The sequence below is a fragment of the Felis catus genome, chromosome C1 (genome assembly GCF_018350175.1).
Source record: "Felis catus isolate Fca126 chromosome C1, F.catus_Fca126_mat1.0, whole genome shotgun sequence".
Taxonomy (NCBI): domain Eukaryota; kingdom Metazoa; phylum Chordata; class Mammalia; order Carnivora; family Felidae; genus Felis; species Felis catus.
The window spans coordinates 41,301,151-41,323,123 of record NC_058375.1 but is presented as its reverse complement, the minus strand read 5'-3'; the positions used below and the strand labels follow the sequence as shown (position 1 = coordinate 41,323,123).

Genomic DNA, 21,973 nt, shown 5'->3' with positions numbered 1-21,973 from the left:
AAAAGGTTAGTTTGTTTGAGGCCACACACGAAATGATTCCAATATGCTCCTTACTACCCCAACTGCCTTCTAGAAGACTCTATACATGAGGAACTCCACTCTATCCAACCAGGAGTATTATCTCATATTTCATATCATTTGGAGGAACTTCTTTGAATAGCAAGTGAATTTGTATTTCTCATGGTAACTTACTCCATGGCTTTCAAACTTATTAACCCACATCTACATCTACAACTACCTACATCTTTAGGCATTTTCATATATGTTACTTCATTCATCCTCACAGTAACTCTAAGATTGTACAGCTAGTAAATGGTGGAGCCAGAATTGCAACCTGATTGTTTCTGATGTCCAAGCCCTGTTTATTCTGCTATGCTATACTGCTTTGGTTATTAGCTGTATAACTTTGGACAAGTCATTTAACCCCTGTAACCTTCATTTACTGTATATATAAAGTGGGTTTATGCCTTTTAAGGTTGTTGTGAAGCTCAAATGTGATAATGTAAAATAGGAGAGTCAAATAGAAACATCAGTTGTGGTTATAGCTGATAAATGTATCAAGGTAGAATAGTTTAAAACAGTATCTCCCTTTCCCCCTTGAGTTAAAAAGGATAACAGCAAAAAAGCCAAAGGAGACTCTTTTAAGTGGTTGTTCACCAGACGTGCATGGCTGGCTCTGTATGGCTGCACCTTGTAAAAGGGGGTGGAGTAAGAAGTTTCTGGGGGCATTTCTGGGATGGTTTGCCTATGGTGGCAAAGGTCTAAAAATTTAGGTGAGGCTTACTCCATCACATGGGTCTTGTTCAGTTGGCTCTCCTGGTAGGTCAAATGAGGACCGCTATGATAATGGTGACAAGAGCATGGGCCTGATAGAGTTGTGGTTTGTTGATGTGGGAAGCCACCATGACTGAGAAAGGAAGACCAATTCTGGGCAAAAACATTTGTTGAGGCCTACTCTGTGGTAGGCTAAACTGAGAGTGGGATGTAGTAATGAGTCAGCCCCCTGTCCTCATGGATTTTATAGTGTAGTGGGGTACAGAAAAGCCCTTAATTCTTAAAAACAAGGCAGAGTATAATAAGGATCATATCAGAGCAACTAGGAGGTGAAGTGGGAGTTCCCAGAAGTTTTCTTAAAGTAGGTGGCATATAAGCCAGGTCTTTAAAAATCAGGGTTTCTAGGAACTGGTTGGTAATTCCAACTGAAGATGGCAGTATGAGATAGTGTAGAATATGTTATGTTTAACACAGGTGGGAACAAAGGTCTTTATTGAGTACATACTTTATGCTAGGGTCTGATGATATAGAGATATATCAGAAATAGTCCTTGCATTGAGGAGCTCTCAGTCTAGAGGGGGAGGCAGATGTAACGAGTCATTAGAGTGATAATGACTTCATAAGGTAGAGAAGAAATGTTAAAGAAGAGTGTGTAACTCTGACTTGCAGAGGTCAGGAGATGCTTTGCAGAGGGGAAGATACTTGAGCAAGTGTTCAGAAAGTAGAAGTTTGCTGGGTGGACTAGGGGAGGAGTTAGGTATGCTGCAGGCACCTGAGCAAGTCCCAGCGCTCTTTTATTAAACAATATAAGTGTGTCAGGCAGCAAGCAGGCAAGAAAATTATTTCTCCACCCTTCCCACTTGGTTTTTGGCTCCTGGATGGAATGACTTAAAAGTCTTCTTTTTCTTTCTATTTAAAAAAATTTTTTTTTAAAGTTTATTTTTCGAGAGAGCAAGAGAGAGAGTGAGTGTATGGGAGGGGCAGAGAGAGAGAGGAGAGAGAGAGAGAGAGAAAGAGAGAGAGAGAGAGAGAGAGAGAGAGAGAGAGAATCCCAAGCAGTCTCCCCACTGCCAGTGCAAGGAGCCTGATGCGGGGTTTGAACTCATGAACCCGTGAGATCATGATCTGAACCAAAATCAAGAGTCAGATGCTTAACTGAGTCATCCAGGTGCCCCAAAAGTCTTCTTTTTCAGTATAACATCCTAATACCATCTGGTTAAATGAAAGGTTTTGGAGTCAGACCTTGATTCTAATCTGGCTCTCTAATCAGCTGTATGACCTTAGGTAAAATACTTATTTGTGTCTCAGTTCCTTCTATTCATAACCTTGAAAGATAAAGTGTCTAGCACAGAGTCTAGCATATATAAAGTACTGTTATTTCTATCATGATCTCATTTAGTTTTCACAAGCAACCTGGACTTTGGGTATAATTTCCTCTATTTCTCAGAAGCAGAAGCTTAGGGTAGGTAGGTGGCCTGCCTAAAGCCTACACAGCCCGTCCGCCTTACTTTTATATCCGCACCGGGTTTTCTCAGGCGGCCCCGGTGGGTGGGGGTGGGGTGAGGTGGGGTTGTGTAAGGCTCCGGTCCGGCAGCTCAAATTCCGGCGCCAGGATTTGGGCGCTGCCACGCCGGCGCCGGGCGGGCGGGGCCAGGCGGGGCGGGGCGGGCAAGAGGAGGGAAGTTGTCGAAGTTAGGGGAGACGCCCGCCCGCCTGCCCGGGCCTCGCCTCTGACCGCTCCCTCCGCCTCCTCCCCGCCCCGAGCCCCAGTCTGCCCGTCCTTCCTTCCCCTCCTGTGCATGATGGAAACACCATGGCTGCGGCGGCCCAGTTCTCCTTGACACAGGTAACGCCGCCCGCCCGTCCGGCTCGGTCGGCCGGTGTCCCCAACCCGGCCCCCTCCCCCACCGTCCTGTGGTTCACCGACCCGGGCAGTTTCTCTCGCCCCGGGCGGGGTGGCCGATGGTGAGAGCGAGAGCGTGTGTATATGTGCGAGTGTGAGACACTGTGACTGAGGGAGGGCGCCATCCCGAGCCCGCAGCTCCGCGGCTGCAGCCTTGACCCCGCCCCACACTACCCCCCCACCCCAGCGCCCGGTCCCGCCGCCCCTACGTCCCACAGCTGAGTGGACCGTGCCCCCTACCCTGCTCAGCTGACGTCTGGCCCCTCTCACTCCACGCAGCTTTCACCCAGCCAGGAAGTTTCCTTCTTCCAGGCCAGACGCACTCCAGGTGAGCTCCTGTTGAGCTCGCGCAGATCAGCCTCACCCCCTGGTCAGCCCTTGCCCCGCACGAGGCTGGTCTCTGGGCCATGCAGAGCGCTTCCCGTAGTTAATACTCACCTTCCAGACCTAGACGCCCAGGGCCCTCTCTAAGCCAGTCTTTCCTCTCGAAACTGGCCTTTTCCCACTGGAGTCCAGTGAAAGCCCTCCCTTCCCCAGCAGTTTCTGATAGTCAGCCTCTCTTCCAAGTATGTCTTATTCTCCTCAACTGCTTACCCTGCTAGCCTCTTCCTGAGTTCAGCCTCTTCCTCTCCTGATCAGATTTCCTTCTGGGTCAGACCCCCCCAGTTCCGTCTCTTCCTGCTTCTACTCTTACCCGGTGGGCTTCACTTAATCGCTGCCCACACGGATAACAGGGAAACATCCTTTTACAGGTGTGATGGTTCCACCAGTCTTGGTGCTGGGAACGACTATAGAGATCACTCATTATGGGCGAACCTGTTCTCGGGGTCTTTCCTCTTGTCTTTCTGTTGTAGAGTCCAGTCCTTGTGCTTCCCAGAAAACCTTGTGCTTCAACATCATTCACTCTGGGAAGCCTTGTTCCTCCTTGTCTGTAAAGAAAGCCAATTGTAATCTTTTCATGATGTTCAGGATGATGAGGAGGTGACATTGCACCTGTCAGTCTCTTCCTGCTCCTCTGACCAAAACTCACCCTCAACCTCAAATTCTCAGTTTGTTCTCCCCAAAGCTGGGGAGTGACCATGTACGCCCCGTAGAGGCCCACCACAGCCTTTCTTCCTGCCTTATACCTCCCTGCCACCTTGTAGTCTCCTTGGCCTAGATTTGTGAGTGCTTATACATTTGGGCCTTGGAGTTTTCTGTGTTGGAGCGGAAGGCTTTGGAGTGTTTCATTTAGCACTCTGGGATAGAGAAACTGAGTGAAAAAATGTTTTCTTTCCCTGGAGTCACCTATAAACATGTACCTCAGGTAAAATAACTAACTTCAGTTGGCAGGATTTCTCAGTTTCCTAAGTGAAGTCTGTTTGTTTCCCAGTTTTCTTGGTGTTGCTTATCGTATTTTGACAAGCAGATGACAGAGGAGAATCCTTGGAATGTGGCCATTTAGTTTTGGCGGTGAATCCCTTTGGAAGGGTCATCCTGAAACTCAAATAAGAGTAGTGGCAACATTGACTTTTGGGTGTTCACTTCTTATGAGTCTAGTTAGTGACTTGCATTATATAAGATCCTGTTGGCAGGCTCCTGCTCTCTGGTTGTGTTGACCAATTCAGGCAGTTTTCCCCTCTTGAAGTTTTTGTTCTCTTGAAGTCCTCTATAGATCTGTTTCTTAGTTGTTTGCATACTTTATTCTCTCCCTGCGTAATACTGTGTTTTTAGTTTCTGTTTACTATCATTCATCTTTGGAAATTTTCTTCAGGCTTATAGACAGTTAAATAATTTAAATATGTTCTTGTGGTTATGTATTTAAATATTAACATGTACACATGGTAAATACTGAATCAGTATTATCCTTCAGTGTCTCACATATGAGAGAATGTACGTTGATGGTTCCTTTATACTGATAATTCAAATTAAATCAATTTAGAATATTTTGATTTTAAGACATTAAGAAGCAATAAGATACATGTAAAGGGACATGAAAAAGAACCTAAGTGTTAATATACCCTAATGTGCCTCCTTGTTATTTTAAAACTTTTCTAATTTGTGTATTTTCAATTTAATTTTTTAACTACTTGAAGCAAATAAACTAAGATAATCAGCCTGGTTTCACATTCATTATTGATCTATTTGTGTTATACTCACTGCCTCCCCCCTCACTCCCCACCCCTCCACCCCCCCAACACACACCCTTAGACATAGGCATACTCAAGAGAGAAATCCTCCAGGGCAGGGACATCTTTTAATTCATCTCTCTTCCTCAGTGCCCATCTGGAAGAAAGTGATTAAAAACTGTCTTATGAATGACTGCAAATTTTAAAGGGCTCTGTGACAGTTAAAAGATTAGACAGATATTTGGGTTGGTTTCTGCCCCTGGTCGTGAGATAATAATGGTTTTGGAGTAGGTTCTTTCATTCAACAAATATTTGTTAAGTACCTATTATGTGCTAGGCACTATGCTGGGATTGTCTTGTTTATAATATTTTGCCTTTATCAGTTAAGCAAAACTGGCAGTTTGGGGGGGAAAATGTGAAAAATATTTTAATTTATTCCTTCCTTCCTCTTTCCCTGCCTGACAACCAACTTGCCAACTCCCCAGCCACCAAAATAAATCATCTAAATTATCATATTCTAGCTCCTAGAGAGGATAGAATAGTAGAGTAATGAAATGTTAGTTCCAGTCTCATATATGCCAAAAGCTAACTCTATGGCATTGAGTTAGGTCTCCAGGGCCTCAATTTTCTTAATTTTAATAGTCATTCAACAAAAAGTTGTTGAACATTCACTGTGTGCTAGGAATTATTCTAGGTACCGTGGCTATACTAAGGAACAAAATACATAACAATTCCTGGAGACAAAACATGGAACTTACATTCCAGTAGGGGAGTTTGAATTAGCTGATTTAAGGACCTTTCCCACTAACATTCTTTTTTATAGATCATATTCTATGATTTGTAGCTCTAGTGGGACTTTCCCAGGGTACTTTAGTGTTATATAGCCTTAGTGTTTTCTAATTTCAGTTGTCTTCACTAGGCATTCTATTTTATTCTAATCAGTAAGAAGTGAAACTTGAGTGAGAGAGATCTTGTGATTTTTGCTTTGTGGTGATAGATTACAAAAAAGATATTAATACTTTCTCTCCTTAAGCTTTTCCAATTGCCCATTTCTTCCTCAAGCCTGTATCCTTAATAATACTCTCAGTCTTTCTTACTATATGTAAGGAATACTTACTGTATATACAAGGGTGTTACTATATGCAAGGGGTTTTACTTCATTTAACACTCAGTTTTACAAATGAGGGAAGTAATTTACATGAGCCTAGTATGTGGTGGATCTGAGATTTGAACCAAAGATTTCAAAAGCTATTTTATTCTACTTCTCTGCGTACTAAATGCTTGGCATATCCAATGCTCCCTTGTATTTTTGATGCTCTTTTTCAGTAAATGTCCTATTGTCCTAATTAGATAGTAAACTTCTTGAGGCTGGAAGCCATGTCTTTTGCCTCTGAATCGCCAATGTCTTGGTATGTTGACAGTACAATTGTGGGTACACAAGTGGTGTTCTTGATGATGCTAAAAGTTTTATTTTATTGAAATATGACATGATATGAGTATTTTAAATGATCTTCCTGCAGTTCAGCTTTATGCTGAAGTTTTCTTGTTTAATTTAGCAAGAATTCTTTTTTAATAATAAAAAAACCCTTAGGTGGCTCCTAGCTGGCTAAGTTAGTAGAGCATGTGACTCTTAATCTTGGGGTTGTGAGTTCGAGACCCATGTTGGGAGTGGAGGTTACTTAAAAAAAAATAGAATCTTTAAAAACATTTTTGGATGTAATGAATTATATTGGGGGGCTTGGGGGGCTCAGTAAGTTAAGCATCAGACTCTTGATTTTGGCTCAGGTCATGATCTCACGATTTATGAGATCAATCCCTGTGTTGGGCTCCTGCTATGCTTGGGATTTTTTCTCTTCCTCTCTCTCTGCCCCTCCCCTGTGTGCTCTCTCTCTCTCAAATAAATAAATAAACATTTTAAAAAATGTTAAGAGGCCCTTAGAATGGGACTTAATTGAAAAAATCTTAGTAAATGGTCTAAAACAATAAATGCTCTAAGAATTCTTTTTAATGCTTTTTTTTTTAATTGCTAGAGTGATAATAACTGCTTTATAGAAACTGGTAGTTGGAGGAAAAAAATCTCTCAGAATTTCAGTTTGTGGTGTTTGTTTTCAATTTCATTCAAGAAAAAAATACATGATGTATATTAATGTGCCATCTTAGTGGTTTAACAATTATGACAGTAAATATCAGGACAGAGCATAAAAATTACAACATGTTCTCAGAAGCAGAAAGAGTATTTATTTAACATGACATATTATTTGAGTTCCTACTATGGGAAGGGCACAAAAATGATATTTTTCTTCTGTTCCTGAAATTACAGTCCAGTATACTCAGGAAATCCATACTTCCTTGAGTGATACTCAGCCGTTCTCAAAAATGGCTTGGAATGTCCAGCATTTGGGAGGAGTTGTCATAGTTAAAATTAATTAGGAACAGTTGGGTTGGCCCAATACAGAGTCTCCCAGGAGTAACCTAAGAGTGTATTTCTTTGTTTTCACTCTATTTGCAGACAGAACAATAATGGGCTAAAATAGTAGAAAAAGATTGAGCATCTTTATTTAGTAACAAATCATAGTTCTAATCTCCTTTCTCACTAGTAGTCTGATTTAAGGACTTAATCTAAGGTGTTATACTTGCTTTCAAGGAATTAAACACAGTTACACACTTCTTTGTTTTGTGAGTTTTGCACTTAATATTGGAACTTTGGAAACCAGAAGCAGGAAAATGGGTTGAGTGAGAGGCAGAATGAGAGAAAGAGAAATATCTGGTTACTTGGAGAGTTGGTAGAAATAAATGAAAAGTTAATCCAAGCAGAGTTTATGAGGCAAACGCATACACTGGAATTGCATCTTAAAGTGGTTAAACTCTTATCAACAAGATAAAATATTATGTCTTCATTAAAAATTATTTTTATTAGGAGCTTGTAATAATTTGAAGAATGTTGTCATTTGAATGCTGTGTTACAAAGTGGAGACATTTTATTTAGAAAAATGATCTAACCCAGTTAAGCATGCATAGAAAAAAGACTGGAAGAAAAAGAAAGGACCAAGATTTTATAAGAGCATGGTTATAGTTTTTTTATTTACCTTCTTTTCAACAGTGTGTATTTCTTCTGGAGTCTGCTGATTTAGCGTTTCTACATGATAACCTTTTTTGACTATTTACTGTTAAATTGAAATGAATGACTGTATATAAAGTGAAAATCTGTGTTCTAAGATTACACTCACATTTCATCTTAAACATTCCCATCTTTACATTTAGAGAGATTGGTCAGAAGAATGAATAATAGAAACTATTGTTATAATTGGCTTGGAGAATTGTCAGAGGACTAATTTATAATTTTGTGTGCTGCTTTATAATTTACAAAGAATTTTATGCTCTCTTATTTGATTTTCCCAATAACCAATAAGCTGGGCTATTACTGTCATTTCAAGTTAGAGAATACTAAGGCTCAGAATTTGTGACTTAAGTTTTACAGTCAGTAAATAGAAGCATAAGCCCATGTTAAAAAAAAAATTCAAACAATACCCATAAAAGTCTCCTTCCTGTTCTGGGCCCTCAGTCTCCTTCCTTGAGGCAGTCATTCTTGCCACTTTGTTTTGTGTATTTCCAGCAATAATCTGTGATGTATGTGTAAGTATGCATAATTTTTCTTTTTAGTAAGCTGCATATTGTTTCACGGCTATTTATTATTATTTTAACTTAGTCTAGGAGATTGTTCTATACTAGCACATATAGTTCTCCCTCATTATTTTAAAAACTTTAGGATCGGGGCACCTGGGTGGCTCAGTCGGTTAAGCGTCCAACTTTGGCTAATGTCATGATCTTGCAGTTTGTGGCTTCGAGCTCCGCGTCTGGCTCTGTGCTGACAGCTCAGAGCCTAGAGCTTGCTTCGGATTCTGTGTCTCCCTGTCTTTCTGCCCCTCCCCTGCTTGCACTGTCTCTCTCTCTCTCTCAAAAATAAACAAACATTAAAAATAAATAAATAAGTAAATAAATAAATAAAACTTTAGGATCTTGCCTTATATGAATATACTGTAATTAGCCACCTAATGGTGGATATATATGTTGTTTCCAGTTGTTTTCTATATTATTGAAGTGCTGGCATGAATATTCTTTTGCACACCTTAGTGAACAGGTATATGTACATTAGTTTTTGGTGGGTATAATTGTTGGGCCAAAGGATATTTGGATAGATATTACTAATTTGCATTCAGAAAGGTTGTACCAGCAACAGTCTGAATGTGCCTTTTTCTCTATAGCTTCATAAGTATGGTATTTTAGCAAACTTTTATTCATTGTCAACCTGATATAGAAAAATGATGTTAAAATTAACTTATACATTGTACTTTCCTTTTACATAAATGTGAACTTTTAAATATTTTGTACAAGAGTAAGGTAGAAGTAAGATATAAGAAACTTAACTTTGTGATATAAGTAATGCTTTCATAAATTGAAAGTGCATTTAAAAATTGAAGGTTGGAGCTCATTTAAAAACTTGTTTTTTATATGGTACAGGTATACAAAGAAAAGTAAGCCTTACGTCCTCCCCTGTTAGATTGAGGATTTTGTAGGGGAAGTTAATGGTACCAGGAGTCTCTCATCTGAAATAATCAAGATGCTTATGTCTAATTATGTTTCAGTAAAAAATAAAAATTTGGCCAAAAAAAGTGGGGCAAGACCATACTTTTTTTGGGGAAAGCTTCTATATTACAATATTTTAGATTTTTTAGATCATGGTTTTTCAACCTTGGCACTGTTGACATTTTGGGCCAGGTAATTCTTTGGTGTGGGGAGCTGTTCTTTGCATTGTGGGATGTTTTGCAGCATCCATACCCATGAGATGCTAATAGTACTCTTTCCATTTGGGACAATCAAAAATATCTCCAGATATTGCCAGATGTCTTTTGGGGAACAAAATTGCCCCTAGTTGAGCATCACTAGTTTAAATATATACTTTTTAACCTTAGTGATCCAGTAAGGCATAAAGGAGATATAGAGATATATGCCTTCTTGGGATAGGAATGGGGGAGTAGTTTATCTTCATGTTTTTATTCCCTAGCCTGCCATGAGCCATGAATGGCTAATTGTGCATAGATTTTGAACTTAAAAAATTTATATGGTAAGAAACTGGAAATTGTGAATTTAATTTTATGTGCGATTTCTCTGCCTTCCTTAGTGTGATCTTTAGTTGTGGAACAATTCTATCTAGTGGGCTAACTAGTAATGCAAAGATACTGAAAGGAAAATAATCTTATAACAGTGTTGAGAAGGAAGAGGACTAATGCTTCTTAAACTCCTAATAAGCATTATGTACTTTTAGATGATTTCTACATTTCACTTGATCTTCATAGTCTTTATAAAATAGGAATTAATCTTCTGTATTACTTAGGGTTGTGTTGTAAGTGGTGGATATGAGATTTAAGCCCAGGCATATCTGTTCTCAAACATATTTGCTATACTGTTTCCTGTAAACACTCATTGACAATAAGTCAGACAACTTTATGAAAATGAACATTCACATGATATTATATTCCTCTATTATATAAAAGGAACAAATTAGGGGCGCCTGGGTGGCTCAGTCGGTTGAGCGTCCGACTTCAGCTCAGGTCACGATCTCATGGTCTGTGAGTTCGAGCCCCATGTCGGGCTCTGGGCTGATGGCTCAGAGCCTGGAGCCTGCTTCCGATTCTGTCTCCCTCTCTCTCTGCCCCTCCCCCGTTCATGCTCTGTCTTTCTCTGTCTCAAAAATAAATAAACGTTAAAAAAAAATTTTTTTTAAAAGGAACAAATTATTCAGAGTGTGGTATATGTACGTGTGTGTGACAGAAAGAGGGAGAGAGAGAAGAGGTCAATATTGGGATAATAATAGCAATAATTAATACTGAGCACTTATGTGTCAGGCACTGTTTTTAATAATCTTTACAATCTGATGAACTTTTCAGTAATCCTTACCACCTGATAACTGGATCATCCTTGTTATCTTTGTTTCACAAAAAGAGGAAATTTAAGCACAGAGGTGAAGTAATTTGTTCAAGGTCAAGCTGATGCTAAGTAGTGGAGCAAGAATTGTAACCCAAGTAGTGTAAACAATTCATATAAATTGAGCAAGTGTGTTGTAATTTTGAGGACAGAATAATAGCTCTAACAGATGTAATTATGATACTAATGCTTGGTTAACTGAACATACGTTCTAGGCTGCAACATCTTTTTATGTGAAAATCAACTTATCATTGCATAGTCCACACCTCTAGAAAGTGATTATTGTACCAGATAGTAGAGGGTTTTTGTAGACTTGATAGAAGGTAGTGTTACATTTTGCAACCTAGGAATTTATTACTCATGAAAACCTAAGCCTGTCTGGGTTTGTGTACATTATGACAATATTTATTTTTAAGCTAATATTCTCTTGGACATGTTAGTTTGGACTTGGAGTTCCTTCAGTATTTTATCGCTAAAGATGACTCCATGTTATCAGAAAAAAATTCCCTAAGAAACTATTTTATTAAATAAAACCTAGAACCACTAGACTTAAGGGTATCTGGCACTCCAAATATGAACATTGTTGAGAGCTAGGGTGAAATAATGGGAGGTATTGGGCTTTACAGTGAGAATGTCTGAGGTTTACATCCTTTATTTGATTGTGTAACAAGTTTCTTAGCTTCGTTTTTTTGTTTGTTTTTTTAAGCCTATAAAATGGGGGATAAACAACTTGCAGGATTTGTTGTGAAGATTATGTGCAATAATGGATATAAATGTCCACGATCAGTTTAAATGGTAGCAGCTAATAATAATAATAATTATAATAATAACTACTACCAGCACTAGCCAAATATTTATAATCAGTGGGTTTTAGTTATTTATAGGGCTGTTAATTTTTATGAAATGTTGTACTTAGAATTTTCATAGATCATTGATACCAAGGATTATTGGTAACTTCATTTTACCTTGTATTCTGTAGGTACAGACAGCATAGGTATTTATCATTAGGCATATATGAAAAATGTGAAACTTCTGTGCACCAAAGATGCTTCTGTTATTGCTGGTTGGTCTCTTATTTCAGAAAACATTTACTGAATGCCTCCTCTATGTCATCACTGTGTTAGGCCTTAGACATACAAAGAGAATAAGGCCTAGACTCATGCATATACTAAAGTACCTTTTAGTCTTTTAGGGAGATAAACACTGACTTTCTGGGATGTTAAGTACCTTGAAAAAGGATGATAGAACTAAGGCCCTGGGGTGCTGTGGAGTCTCCTGTGATTATGATGGAACTTTTTGTGGTAATTTAGTTTTTAAATTGATTGATACTATAGATGACATTTCAGGTTGTACTTAAAGGACAACATAAAACCATAGGAACATTTGACGTAAGTCAAATTTTATTTTGGTGCATAGGGTCCACATTGGGGGATGTAACATCCATTTTCTTATGATTTATTCTCTGCTTTTTTTTTCTTTGTAATAAAGCCAGATTTTTTAACTTCGAGCATAGGACATTAGGGAGGGATTTCAAGGAATAGGCTTCAAAGAATCTGTGACCTACTGTAAAATAGTATATAAAATATTCAGAGTATCAAGATTTCTATCCCAGGGATACTGACAGAAGTTTTATACAGTGTGAAGAACACTGGACTTAGTACAAGACAAATATGGATTTGAATTCTCCCTCTGCCACTGTACTCTCTGTGGGTGCCCATGGCAAGTTACCTAAACTCTCAGAACTTCCTTATGGATAATGTATATACATTGTTGAAATACAGGAGACATTCAGTAAATAGAAGTGCTGTTGTTGGGGTACTTGGGTGGCTCAGTTGGGTAAGCATCCGGCTCTTGATTTGGCTCAGGTCATGATCTCATGAACTCATGATCTCATGGTTCGTGAGATCAAGCTGCACATCGGACTCTGCGCTGACATTGTGGAGCCTGCTTGGGAATCCCTCCCTCTCTCTCTGCACTTGCCTTGCTTGTGCTTTCTCTCTGTTTCTCAAAAATAACTTAAAACTTAAAAAAAATAGAAGTGTTGTTGTTCTTATTTGCAGAACTCATGTAAATATTGTTTTAGATGTTTTCATGTCCAAAATTCTGCACTCATTGAAGAAAACTGGGACATGCAGAATAATAGTTAGGAAAAGCATGGATCACCATCTACCCCATTCTTTAAAAGTTTTAGTTTTTTTCCTTTTTTTTCCTTTTTTTTTAATTTTAGAGAGAGAGTGAGCAAGGGAGAGGAGCAGAAGGAGAGAGAGAGAGAGAGAGAGAGAGAGAGAGAGAGAGAGAGAGAGAGAGAGAGAGAGAATTTTAAGCAGGCTCCATGCTCAGCACAGAGCCTGATGCAGGGCTTGATCCCATGACCTTGTGTTCATAACATGAATTAAAATCAAGAGTTGGTCGCTCAACTGACTGAGCCACCCAGGCGACCCTCTTTACATTTTTTTTTAAAATGTTTATTTATCTTAGAGAGAATGAGAGCAAGCGGGTGGGAGGGGCAGAGGGAGGTGGACAGAGGATCCAAAGTGGGCTCTGTGCTGACCACAGCGAGCCCGGTGTGGGCTCGAACTCACAAGCTGTGACATCATGACCTGAGTCGAAGTCAGGCACCCCTCTTTACATGTTTTTTAATGTTTGTTTGTTTGTTTATTTTGAGAGAGACAGAGACAGAATGCAAGTGGGTTAGGGGCAGAGAGAGAGGGAGACACAGAATCTGAAACAGGCTCCAGGCTCTGAGCTGTCAGCACAGAGCCCGATGTAGGGCTCAAACTCACGAGCTGTGAGATCATGACCTGAGCCTAAGTCGGCCGCTCAACCGACTGAGCCACCCAGGCGCCCCATCTTTACATGTTTTTTAAAATGTAGTTATAACCTGGCTCTCTCCACACACACACACACACACACACACACACACACACACACACACACAATTTTGTAATGTTTTCCTTAACATTATAGGTGTTTTTCTATGTGATCATCATAGCATCTTTTTAATGTCTTTAGACTGTATTCATTAACTGGATGTTTTATAGTTTACTTAAGCCTCACGAATAATAGCAATTGATGTATAAATCATAATTAATGCTGTTGCAAATAACCTTTCATATACCATTTGCTGAATTCTTTTTTGTAGAGTTATAGATGGTATTTACCACATAATTAAATTATTTTTCTATATATACCTTTGGGTTTTTTTTTATACCTTTGGGTTTTGAAGTTAAACTTGAGTAATTTTTGTTTAGTGTATGTTTATAAGATCTTGAATGGCAAAGCGGAAAGCAGTATTTTACTCAGATAGGAACAATAATCTCAAAAATACTATTGTGAAGGAATTAAGTTGAATATATTTAATTTGGCTGCAAACTACATTTATAGTTTGTGAAGTTCACTTAGCATAGGAAATTGGCATTAAAAATTGTAGCTTGAAGAAGATTGGATGATTTCAGTTTGCTTACAATTTTCATCCTTTTTTGTAGGCTGGGTTGCTTTCATTCTTAGTCTTATTCGCTACATTCTGTTCCATGTTTTTGTTTTCTTGCTTTTTTTTTTTTTATTCTGGCACACTTTTATGCAGGACCTTGTAAGACCTGGGGGTGGATTCTGAACCATCTGGCACTTGAGAACAGTTCAAAAACTTAACTTTATTGACTGTACTTTGAGCCAGACTTGTTTAAAATGTCCTGGCTTGTCTCTGTGCTTGACAGTTTTTTTTTTCTTTTATATCCTGACAGCTTTTTATGACTATTTTCTTCCTTATTTTAGTAAAGGAATTTTACCAGTATCAGTATTTGTAGATTAAGATGGACAAGATTTATTTTCCTATAACCTCACACACACACACACACACACATACACACACACACACACACACTTATAAGGAAAACTTCCCAAAACATTTTATTTTTTAAAATAAGTGTATGATTGGCATGACTTATATACTTATACATGTTTAATAACTATTAAAAATATTTAAAAATTATTTTTAAGTAGTAATTATAGCTTTTCATCATGAGGCTAGGTGGAAAGAAAAGCATACTCTGGAATTGTAAATTTACTGAAAATTGTTTAATTGTTAACAAGCTTTCTTTGAGCTTCCCGCTGTATTGTTTTAGCATTTAAAAAAATTTTTACTTTTTAAAGAAACTTATTGACATATATATAATCTATATATCATACAATTTACCCATTTAAAAAATGCACTTAAGTGACTTTTAGTCTATTCATAGATGTGTGCAATCATCATCACCACAGGCAACTTGAGAACATTTTTATCACCTCAGAAAGAAACCTTGTACCCTTTAGGTATCATCCTCTTCTCTTCCATGCTTTTCCCAGTCCTAAACAACCACTAATCTATTTACTGTCTCAATTAGATTTTCTTATTCTGGACTTTGTATGAATGGAATCATGTACTATGTGGACTCTTGTGACTGGTTTCTTTCTCTCTCTCTCTCTCTCTCTCTCTCTCTCTCTCTCTCTCTCTTTTTTTAACTTGTTTTATTTTTTATTTTTTATTTTTTTAAATTTACTCCAAATTAGTTAGCATACAGTGCAACAATGATTTCAGGAGTAGATTCCTTAGTGCCCCTTACCCATTTAACCCATCCCCCCTCCCACAACCCTATCAGTAACCCTCAGTTTGTTCTCCATATTTATGAGTCTCTTCTGTTTTGTCCCCCTCCCTGTTTTTATATTATTTTTGTTTCCCTTCCCTTATGTTCATCTGTTTTGTCTCTTAAAGTCCTCATATGAGTGAAGTCATATGATTTTTGTCTTTCTCTGACTAATTTCACTTAGCATAACACCCTCCAGTTCCATCCATGTAGTTGCAAATGGCAAGATTTCATTCTTTTTGATTGCCGAGTAATACTCCATTATATATATATATATATATATATATATATATATATATATATATATATATATACATACACCACATTTTCTTTATTCATCCATTGATGGACATTTGGGTTCTTTCCATACTTTGGCTATTGTTAATAGTGCTGCTGTAAACATGGGGGTGCATGTGTCCCTTCAAAACAGCACACTTGTATCTCCTGGATAAATGACTAGTAGTGCAATTGCTGGGTCGTAGGGTACTTCTATTTTGAGTTTTTTGAAGAACCTCCATACTGTTTTCCAGAGTGGCTGTACCAGCTTGCATTCCAGGTTTCTTTCTCTTAACATAATGTTTCTGAGGTTTATCCAAGTTGTAGTAAGTATCAGTATTCATTACTTTTTGTGGCCAAATAATATTTCATGGTATAGTTATACTACATTTTCTTTATCCATTCATCTGTTGATGGACATTTGGGTTGTTTTCTCCTTTGGCTATTATAAATAATCTGCTATGAACATTCATGTTCAGGTTTTTGTGTGGATATATGTTTTTATATCTGCTGGATATTTATCAGGTCACATAGTAACTTTATGATTTATTGCTTGAGGAATTGCCAGACTGTTTTCCAAAGCAGCGGCACCAGTTTACATTCCCACCAGCTGTGTATGAGGTTCCACATCCTCTTTAATAATTGTTATCTGACTTTTCGATTCCAGCTGTGCCCAGAATCCTAGTGGCTGTGAAATAGTATCTCATTGTGGTTTTGATTTCATTTCTCTGATGACAAATGATGCCTACCATTTTTTCATGTGCTTTTTAGCCATTTGTATATCTTCTTTGGAGTAATGTTCATTGATGTCCTTTGCCAGTTTTTCAATTGAGTTATTTGTCTTCTTGTTATTGAGTTGTAAATATTCGTTATATATTGTAGATATAAATCCCTTTTGAGATATATGATTTGCAAATATTTTCTCCCATTCTGTGGGTTGTCTTTCTACTCTCTTGACAGTGTGTTTTGATACATACAACTTTTAAGTTTTGATGAAGTCCATTTTATCTGTTTTTGTTTTCTTTTGTTACTTGTGCTTTTGGTGTTATATACAAGAATTTTTTGGCAAATATCAGGTCATAAAGATTTATCCCTATGTTTTCTTCTAAGGGTTTTATAATTTTAGCTTTTACATTTAGGTCTTTGATTTGTTTTGAGTTAGTTTTTTGTACATGGTGTGAGATAACGGTCCAACTTCATACTTTCACATGGATCTCCAGTTGTCACAGCACCATTTGTTGAAAAGACTGTTCTTTCCACACCAAATGATTTTGTCAAAAATCATTTGACCATAGATGCATGAGATTATTTCTGGACTTTTAATTCTATCGTGTTGATCTGTATGTCTATCCTTGTGTAGTACAACACTGTCTTGATTACAATTCAGTCATAGTTAACATCATGGAAGATATGGGTGACTGATGAGAAGGCGGTTATTGTGTCTGATGTGTAGTGTATAGCTAGGAAAAGTCCTGTAAGAATTTGTAGGATTAGGCAGACTCCTAATAGGGAGCTGAAATTTCATCATGCTGAGATATTGGACGGGGCAGTTAGGTCGATAAATGAGTAGTTAATGATTTTAATGAGGGGGTGTGATTTTCGAATGTTGGTCATTAAATTCTTATAGTTGAAATACAATGATGGTTTTTCATATCATTGGTCATGGTTAGATTCCATGTGAGAATAATGATAACATACATTGTATTTAAGTACAATTTTCGTAGTAAGCTTTGTAAGTTTTTCTTCAAAGCCTTCTCCAATTTATGGTGGGTTTGGTTTGATTGTGGCTGGTGGTATCGGTTGTGGTATTGTATTAAATTTCGGGGGATCTTTTTTAGGTTTAATAGTTTTTTTAATTTATTTAGGGGGCATGCTTGTAGTGTTTGGTTATACTACAGCTATGGCTACTGAACCTTATCCTGAAGCTTGAACATCTAATAAAACTGTATCGGGAATATTTATTACAGGGGTGTTAGTGGTAAGTTTTGAAATTGAGAAGTGTTAGTCCTGTAACTTTGTTTTTCTTTTCAGGATTGTTTTTGGCTACTCTGGGTTCTTTGTAATCCCATATGAATTTTAGAATTGGCTTATCCTTTTCTACAAAGAAGCATTTGGAATTCTCATAGAGATTGCTTTGAGTCTGTAAATTGGTATGGAGAATATACCTATCTTAATGTTAAGTCTTCCAATCCATGAACATGTGATTTTTTTTCCCATCTTATATATCTTTAATTTTGTTCAACAATGTCTAATAGTTTTTAGAGTGTAAGTTCTGTACTTTTTTGTTAAATTTATTCTTAAGTATCTTATTCTTCTTTATTCTTGTTATTTGAATGGAATTGATTTCTTAATTTCATTTTCATATTGTTCATTGCAAGTGTATAAAAATTCAGTTAATTTTTGTATATTGACCTTGTATCCTGCAACCTTACAGAACTCATTTGTTAGTTCTAATAGGTTTTTAGTGGATTCCTTAGGAAGTTTTATGTACTGTATAAGATCATGTCATCTATGAATAGAGTTTTACCTCTTCCTTTCCAATCTGAATGCTTTTTATGCAATGTTCTTGTCTAATTTCGCTGGCTAAGACCTCTAATACAATGTTGAATAGAAGTGTCAAGAGTGGACATTCTTGTTTTGTCCCCGATCTTTAGAGGAAAGCATGCACATGTATATACAGTACCTTGAAGGTGCCTAGTTCAGCGTTTGATTGTTCAAGAAACCTATGTTATTTGAAAGTATTATTAATTCACATTTTGGTTATGTAGCTCAGGGTTTCTTGAGAGTGAACTTGTATATATCAGCATCATCTGAGAACTTCTTAGAAATGCAAATTCTTAGACCTCACTCAGTCCCACTATGAATCAGAATCAGAAACTTGGGGGCGGGGGATTTACTTAGCCTTTTGCATGGTAAATGTAGTTCATATTCTGAAAAAACTACTGATGTGTAATATATAAGTATTTTAAGTATATGAAACATATAATATTCACGAAGACTGCTTATAGTAGATATTTTTCTTTCTTTTTTTAAACATATGTAGAAACAACCCAGAGAGGTTATCATTTCTCTATGCTTTGGGGCAGTGGTTAAAAGAGTGGTTAAATGAGCCCTGGCATTGTACTGCTTGTCTTGGAATTCTAGTTCTGCCATTTGCTAGCTATGTGAATTTGGGTACCTCATTTAATCTCCTTGTGTTTCAGATTCTTCATATGTAAAATGTGAATAAGAGTGTCTATTTTATAGATTGTGAAGATTAGATGAGATAATACAAATAAAGTGCTGAGAATAGTGCTTGGCCCATAAGTGAATCCTTAATAAAAATATTTGCTATTACAATTATTATTGGTCAAGAGTACCCAGCCATGGCCCATTTTTCATAACTTTCTTCTGTACATTTTTCTTGCTCTGCCTGAATTTTTCTGGCTCTTCTTTGGTTTATTCATTTGATAGATACTGAGTACCTCCTATCGATCAAGCACTGGTGTCTGTACTGTGACACATAGTAAGCAAGACAGACGTTGGCCCCATGGGTTAATATTTCTAGTGAGGGAGACCAACAGAAACAAATAGATAATAAGTGTGTCCAATTGTGATGAGAGCTAGGAAAAACAGTAAGAGTGGGGTTAAGAGAAGAGGGTGCTATTGGGAGCAACTTTAGATAGGATGGTCAGAAAGGCCCCTCTGAGGAAGTTTATTTTGATCAGAGTTTGATGAAATAAGAAGTAAGCCATATGAGTATCTATGGACATGTTCCAGGTAGATGGAACAGCAAGTGTAGGGGCCTTGAGATGGGAGTACTCTTTACAGTTGCTTGACTGGTTCCTTTAAGATTTAATTTAGATGTCACTTGTAAGTGACTTCCTCACCTTTTTCTATTTGTTATAAAATAATTCAGACCTGACTTTTATTGATTTTTCCTCTTTTGTCTCCTTTAGGTATCTCTGATTCCATAGCAACTATATTTACTTCCTCTTGTTGCACTTATCACAGTAGACTATTATTGTCTGTTTTTCCCTCTAGACTTGAGTGTTCAATGTCAGGGACTATGGTTTCTCACTTATTTTAGTATTCCCAATATCAATGCATATAGATGTACAACAAATGTCTAAATGAATGAATAATGAGTGAACAAACAAGTTTTTAAACTTTGTATTTCCTTAGTATATTTCTCTCTGTACTTTGTTTCTGCCTGGTAATAATGATAGTAAGTACAATATATTAATACTTTCTTATTTGTCTGACAGCTTAGTGCATTAAATACGTTTTTGTATTTAGCCATTGTGTTATAATTTCTTTCTTTTTCTTTTTTTTTTCTCTTAAGACTAAGTTACGGGAGAGGAAAGAAGTCCTATTTGTTCATCTCTCTGTCAAGAGTGCCTAGTGCAATGACACATGATGAATGGATCAGCAGTTTGTATAAATAGGAAATGACTGATGTGTTAGCATGTTAATGCATTGAGTCTTCTGATTCACATAAACTATCTAGTGTAAAGCATATTTGTATAATATTCCAATTGACCCTGAACTGTGAGCTTTAAGCAAAATAGGTCATTTTAGTTATCTTTAATCTTCCTAGCTGCTTTCCCTCAGTAATCCCTTGTCAAGTTTACTGTTCACGTAAGTGCTCCAGCCAGAGTTATTGTATTTCCTTAACTAGAAATGAAAAACAAATGGTCCACTAATTATTACAGAATACTTGAAATTGAGACTAGTTGAATATTGTCTCTGTACCCATTCACCAAAATTATCCCCTACTCCAATTCCAGAAGAAATTCTTACTCCTACTACTTTCCAGATAGAGGTTAAGCAATTAGTTTCTGGTGTAGGTAATTCTCTGCAGTCTGTATGAGTGATCAGTAGACAACCACCAGAGCAAAACTTGCATTTGAAGAGAGGAGTATGCTAAGTAGGCCAGATGACAAATTGGTGGACTGTGTGTGACTGACTAACATCCTGCTAGTATTTTACTCAACTAGGGATTGAAAAGCAACAGATCTTTTCACATTGCAGTACAGATGAGTTGACAGTATTTTTCCGGTCAAAGTTTAGTCATTTGGCTCTAAAAGGATGCTTTTTATTTCCTGGTTTGTGGATATATTTCCAGGAAAAGACAATGAAACACAAGGATGGTTCATCATATGAAAATCAATCAATGTAATATACCACATTAATAGAATGAAGGGGGAAAAAACCCCACATGATCATCTCAATTAATGCAGAAAAAGCGTTTGACAATTCAACACCCTTTCATGATGAAAATACTCAGTGAACTAGCAATAGAAGGGAACTTCCTCAACATGATAAAAGCCATATATAAAAACCCACAGCTAGCATCATACTAAGTGTTGAAAGACTGAAAGCTTTTTTTTTTTTTTAATTTTTTTTTTCAATATTTATTTATTATTGGGACAGAGAGAGACAGAGCATGAACGGGGCAGGGGCAGAGAGAGAGGGAGACACAGAATCGGAAACAAGCTCCAGGCTCTGAGCCATCAGCCCAGAGCCTGACGCGGGGCTCGAACTCACGGACCGCGAGATCGTGACCCGGCTGAAGTCGGACGCTTAACCGACTGCGCCACCCAGGCGTCCCTGAAAGCTTTTTTAAGATGAGGAGCAAGATGAGCATGACTCAAGATTAGCAAGAAACACTTCCATTCAACATGGTACTGGAAATTAGAGGTAGAGAAATTAGGCAAGAAAAAGAAATAAAAGTCATCCAAATTAGAAAGGAAAAAAATAAAATTATCTCTGTAGATGACATGATTTAAAAAAAAATTTATTCTGATGGGGGCACCTGGGTGGCTCAGTCGTTTAAGCGTCCGACTTCAGCTCAGGTCATGATCTCACAGCTCATGAGTTCGAGCCCTGTGTTGGCTTCTGTGCTGACAGCTCAGAGCCTGGAGCCTGCTTCGAATTTTGTGTCTCCCTCTCTATCCCTCCCCCGCTCATGCTCTGTGTGTGTGTGTGTGTGTGTCTCTCTCTCTCAAAAATAAGTAAAAACATTAAAAAAATTAAAAAAAGAAAAACAACATTTCATTGCTGATTCTTTTGGGTCTCTGGTACCCCATTAATTGTGAATTTTTAATTTTATTTGTGCAAAGCTATTGAATAAGCTAATCTTCATTTATCTGTATTAAATTTAAGCATGTTTGCCTTCTATTAGTACAGGCCAACTTTTACCAATCAAACCTATTAGTTCAGGCTATTAATCATCCTACAGAGTTGGGTGTCAGTGGTAGACTGTGAGGGTTTACCCTCTCTCCCATTTTGTAAGTTGTCATAATAATGAAAATTCTTTTTAACAA

At 37.5% G+C, this 21,973-nt stretch overlaps 1 protein-coding gene across 3 annotated transcripts in view; it reads left to right on the top strand.

Annotated features, from left to right (window-relative positions):
• The first annotated feature begins 2,420 nt into the window (after positions 1 to 2,420).
• The window catches only part of EPS15 (epidermal growth factor receptor pathway substrate 15), a 146,039-nt gene continuing 126,486 nt past the window's right edge, over positions 2,421 to 21,973 (top strand). For 2 of the 3 annotated variants that reach the window (XM_045035808.1, XM_045035809.1), the window contains exon 1: positions 2,421 to 2,620. In XM_045035808.1, coding sequence (XP_044891743.1) covers positions 2,588 to 2,620 — 33 coding nt within the window. In that variant the 5' untranslated portion in view covers positions 2,421 to 2,587. The remainder of the gene's footprint in view (positions 2,621 to 21,973) is intronic. The other variant, XM_003990092.6, reaches the window with a different exon arrangement.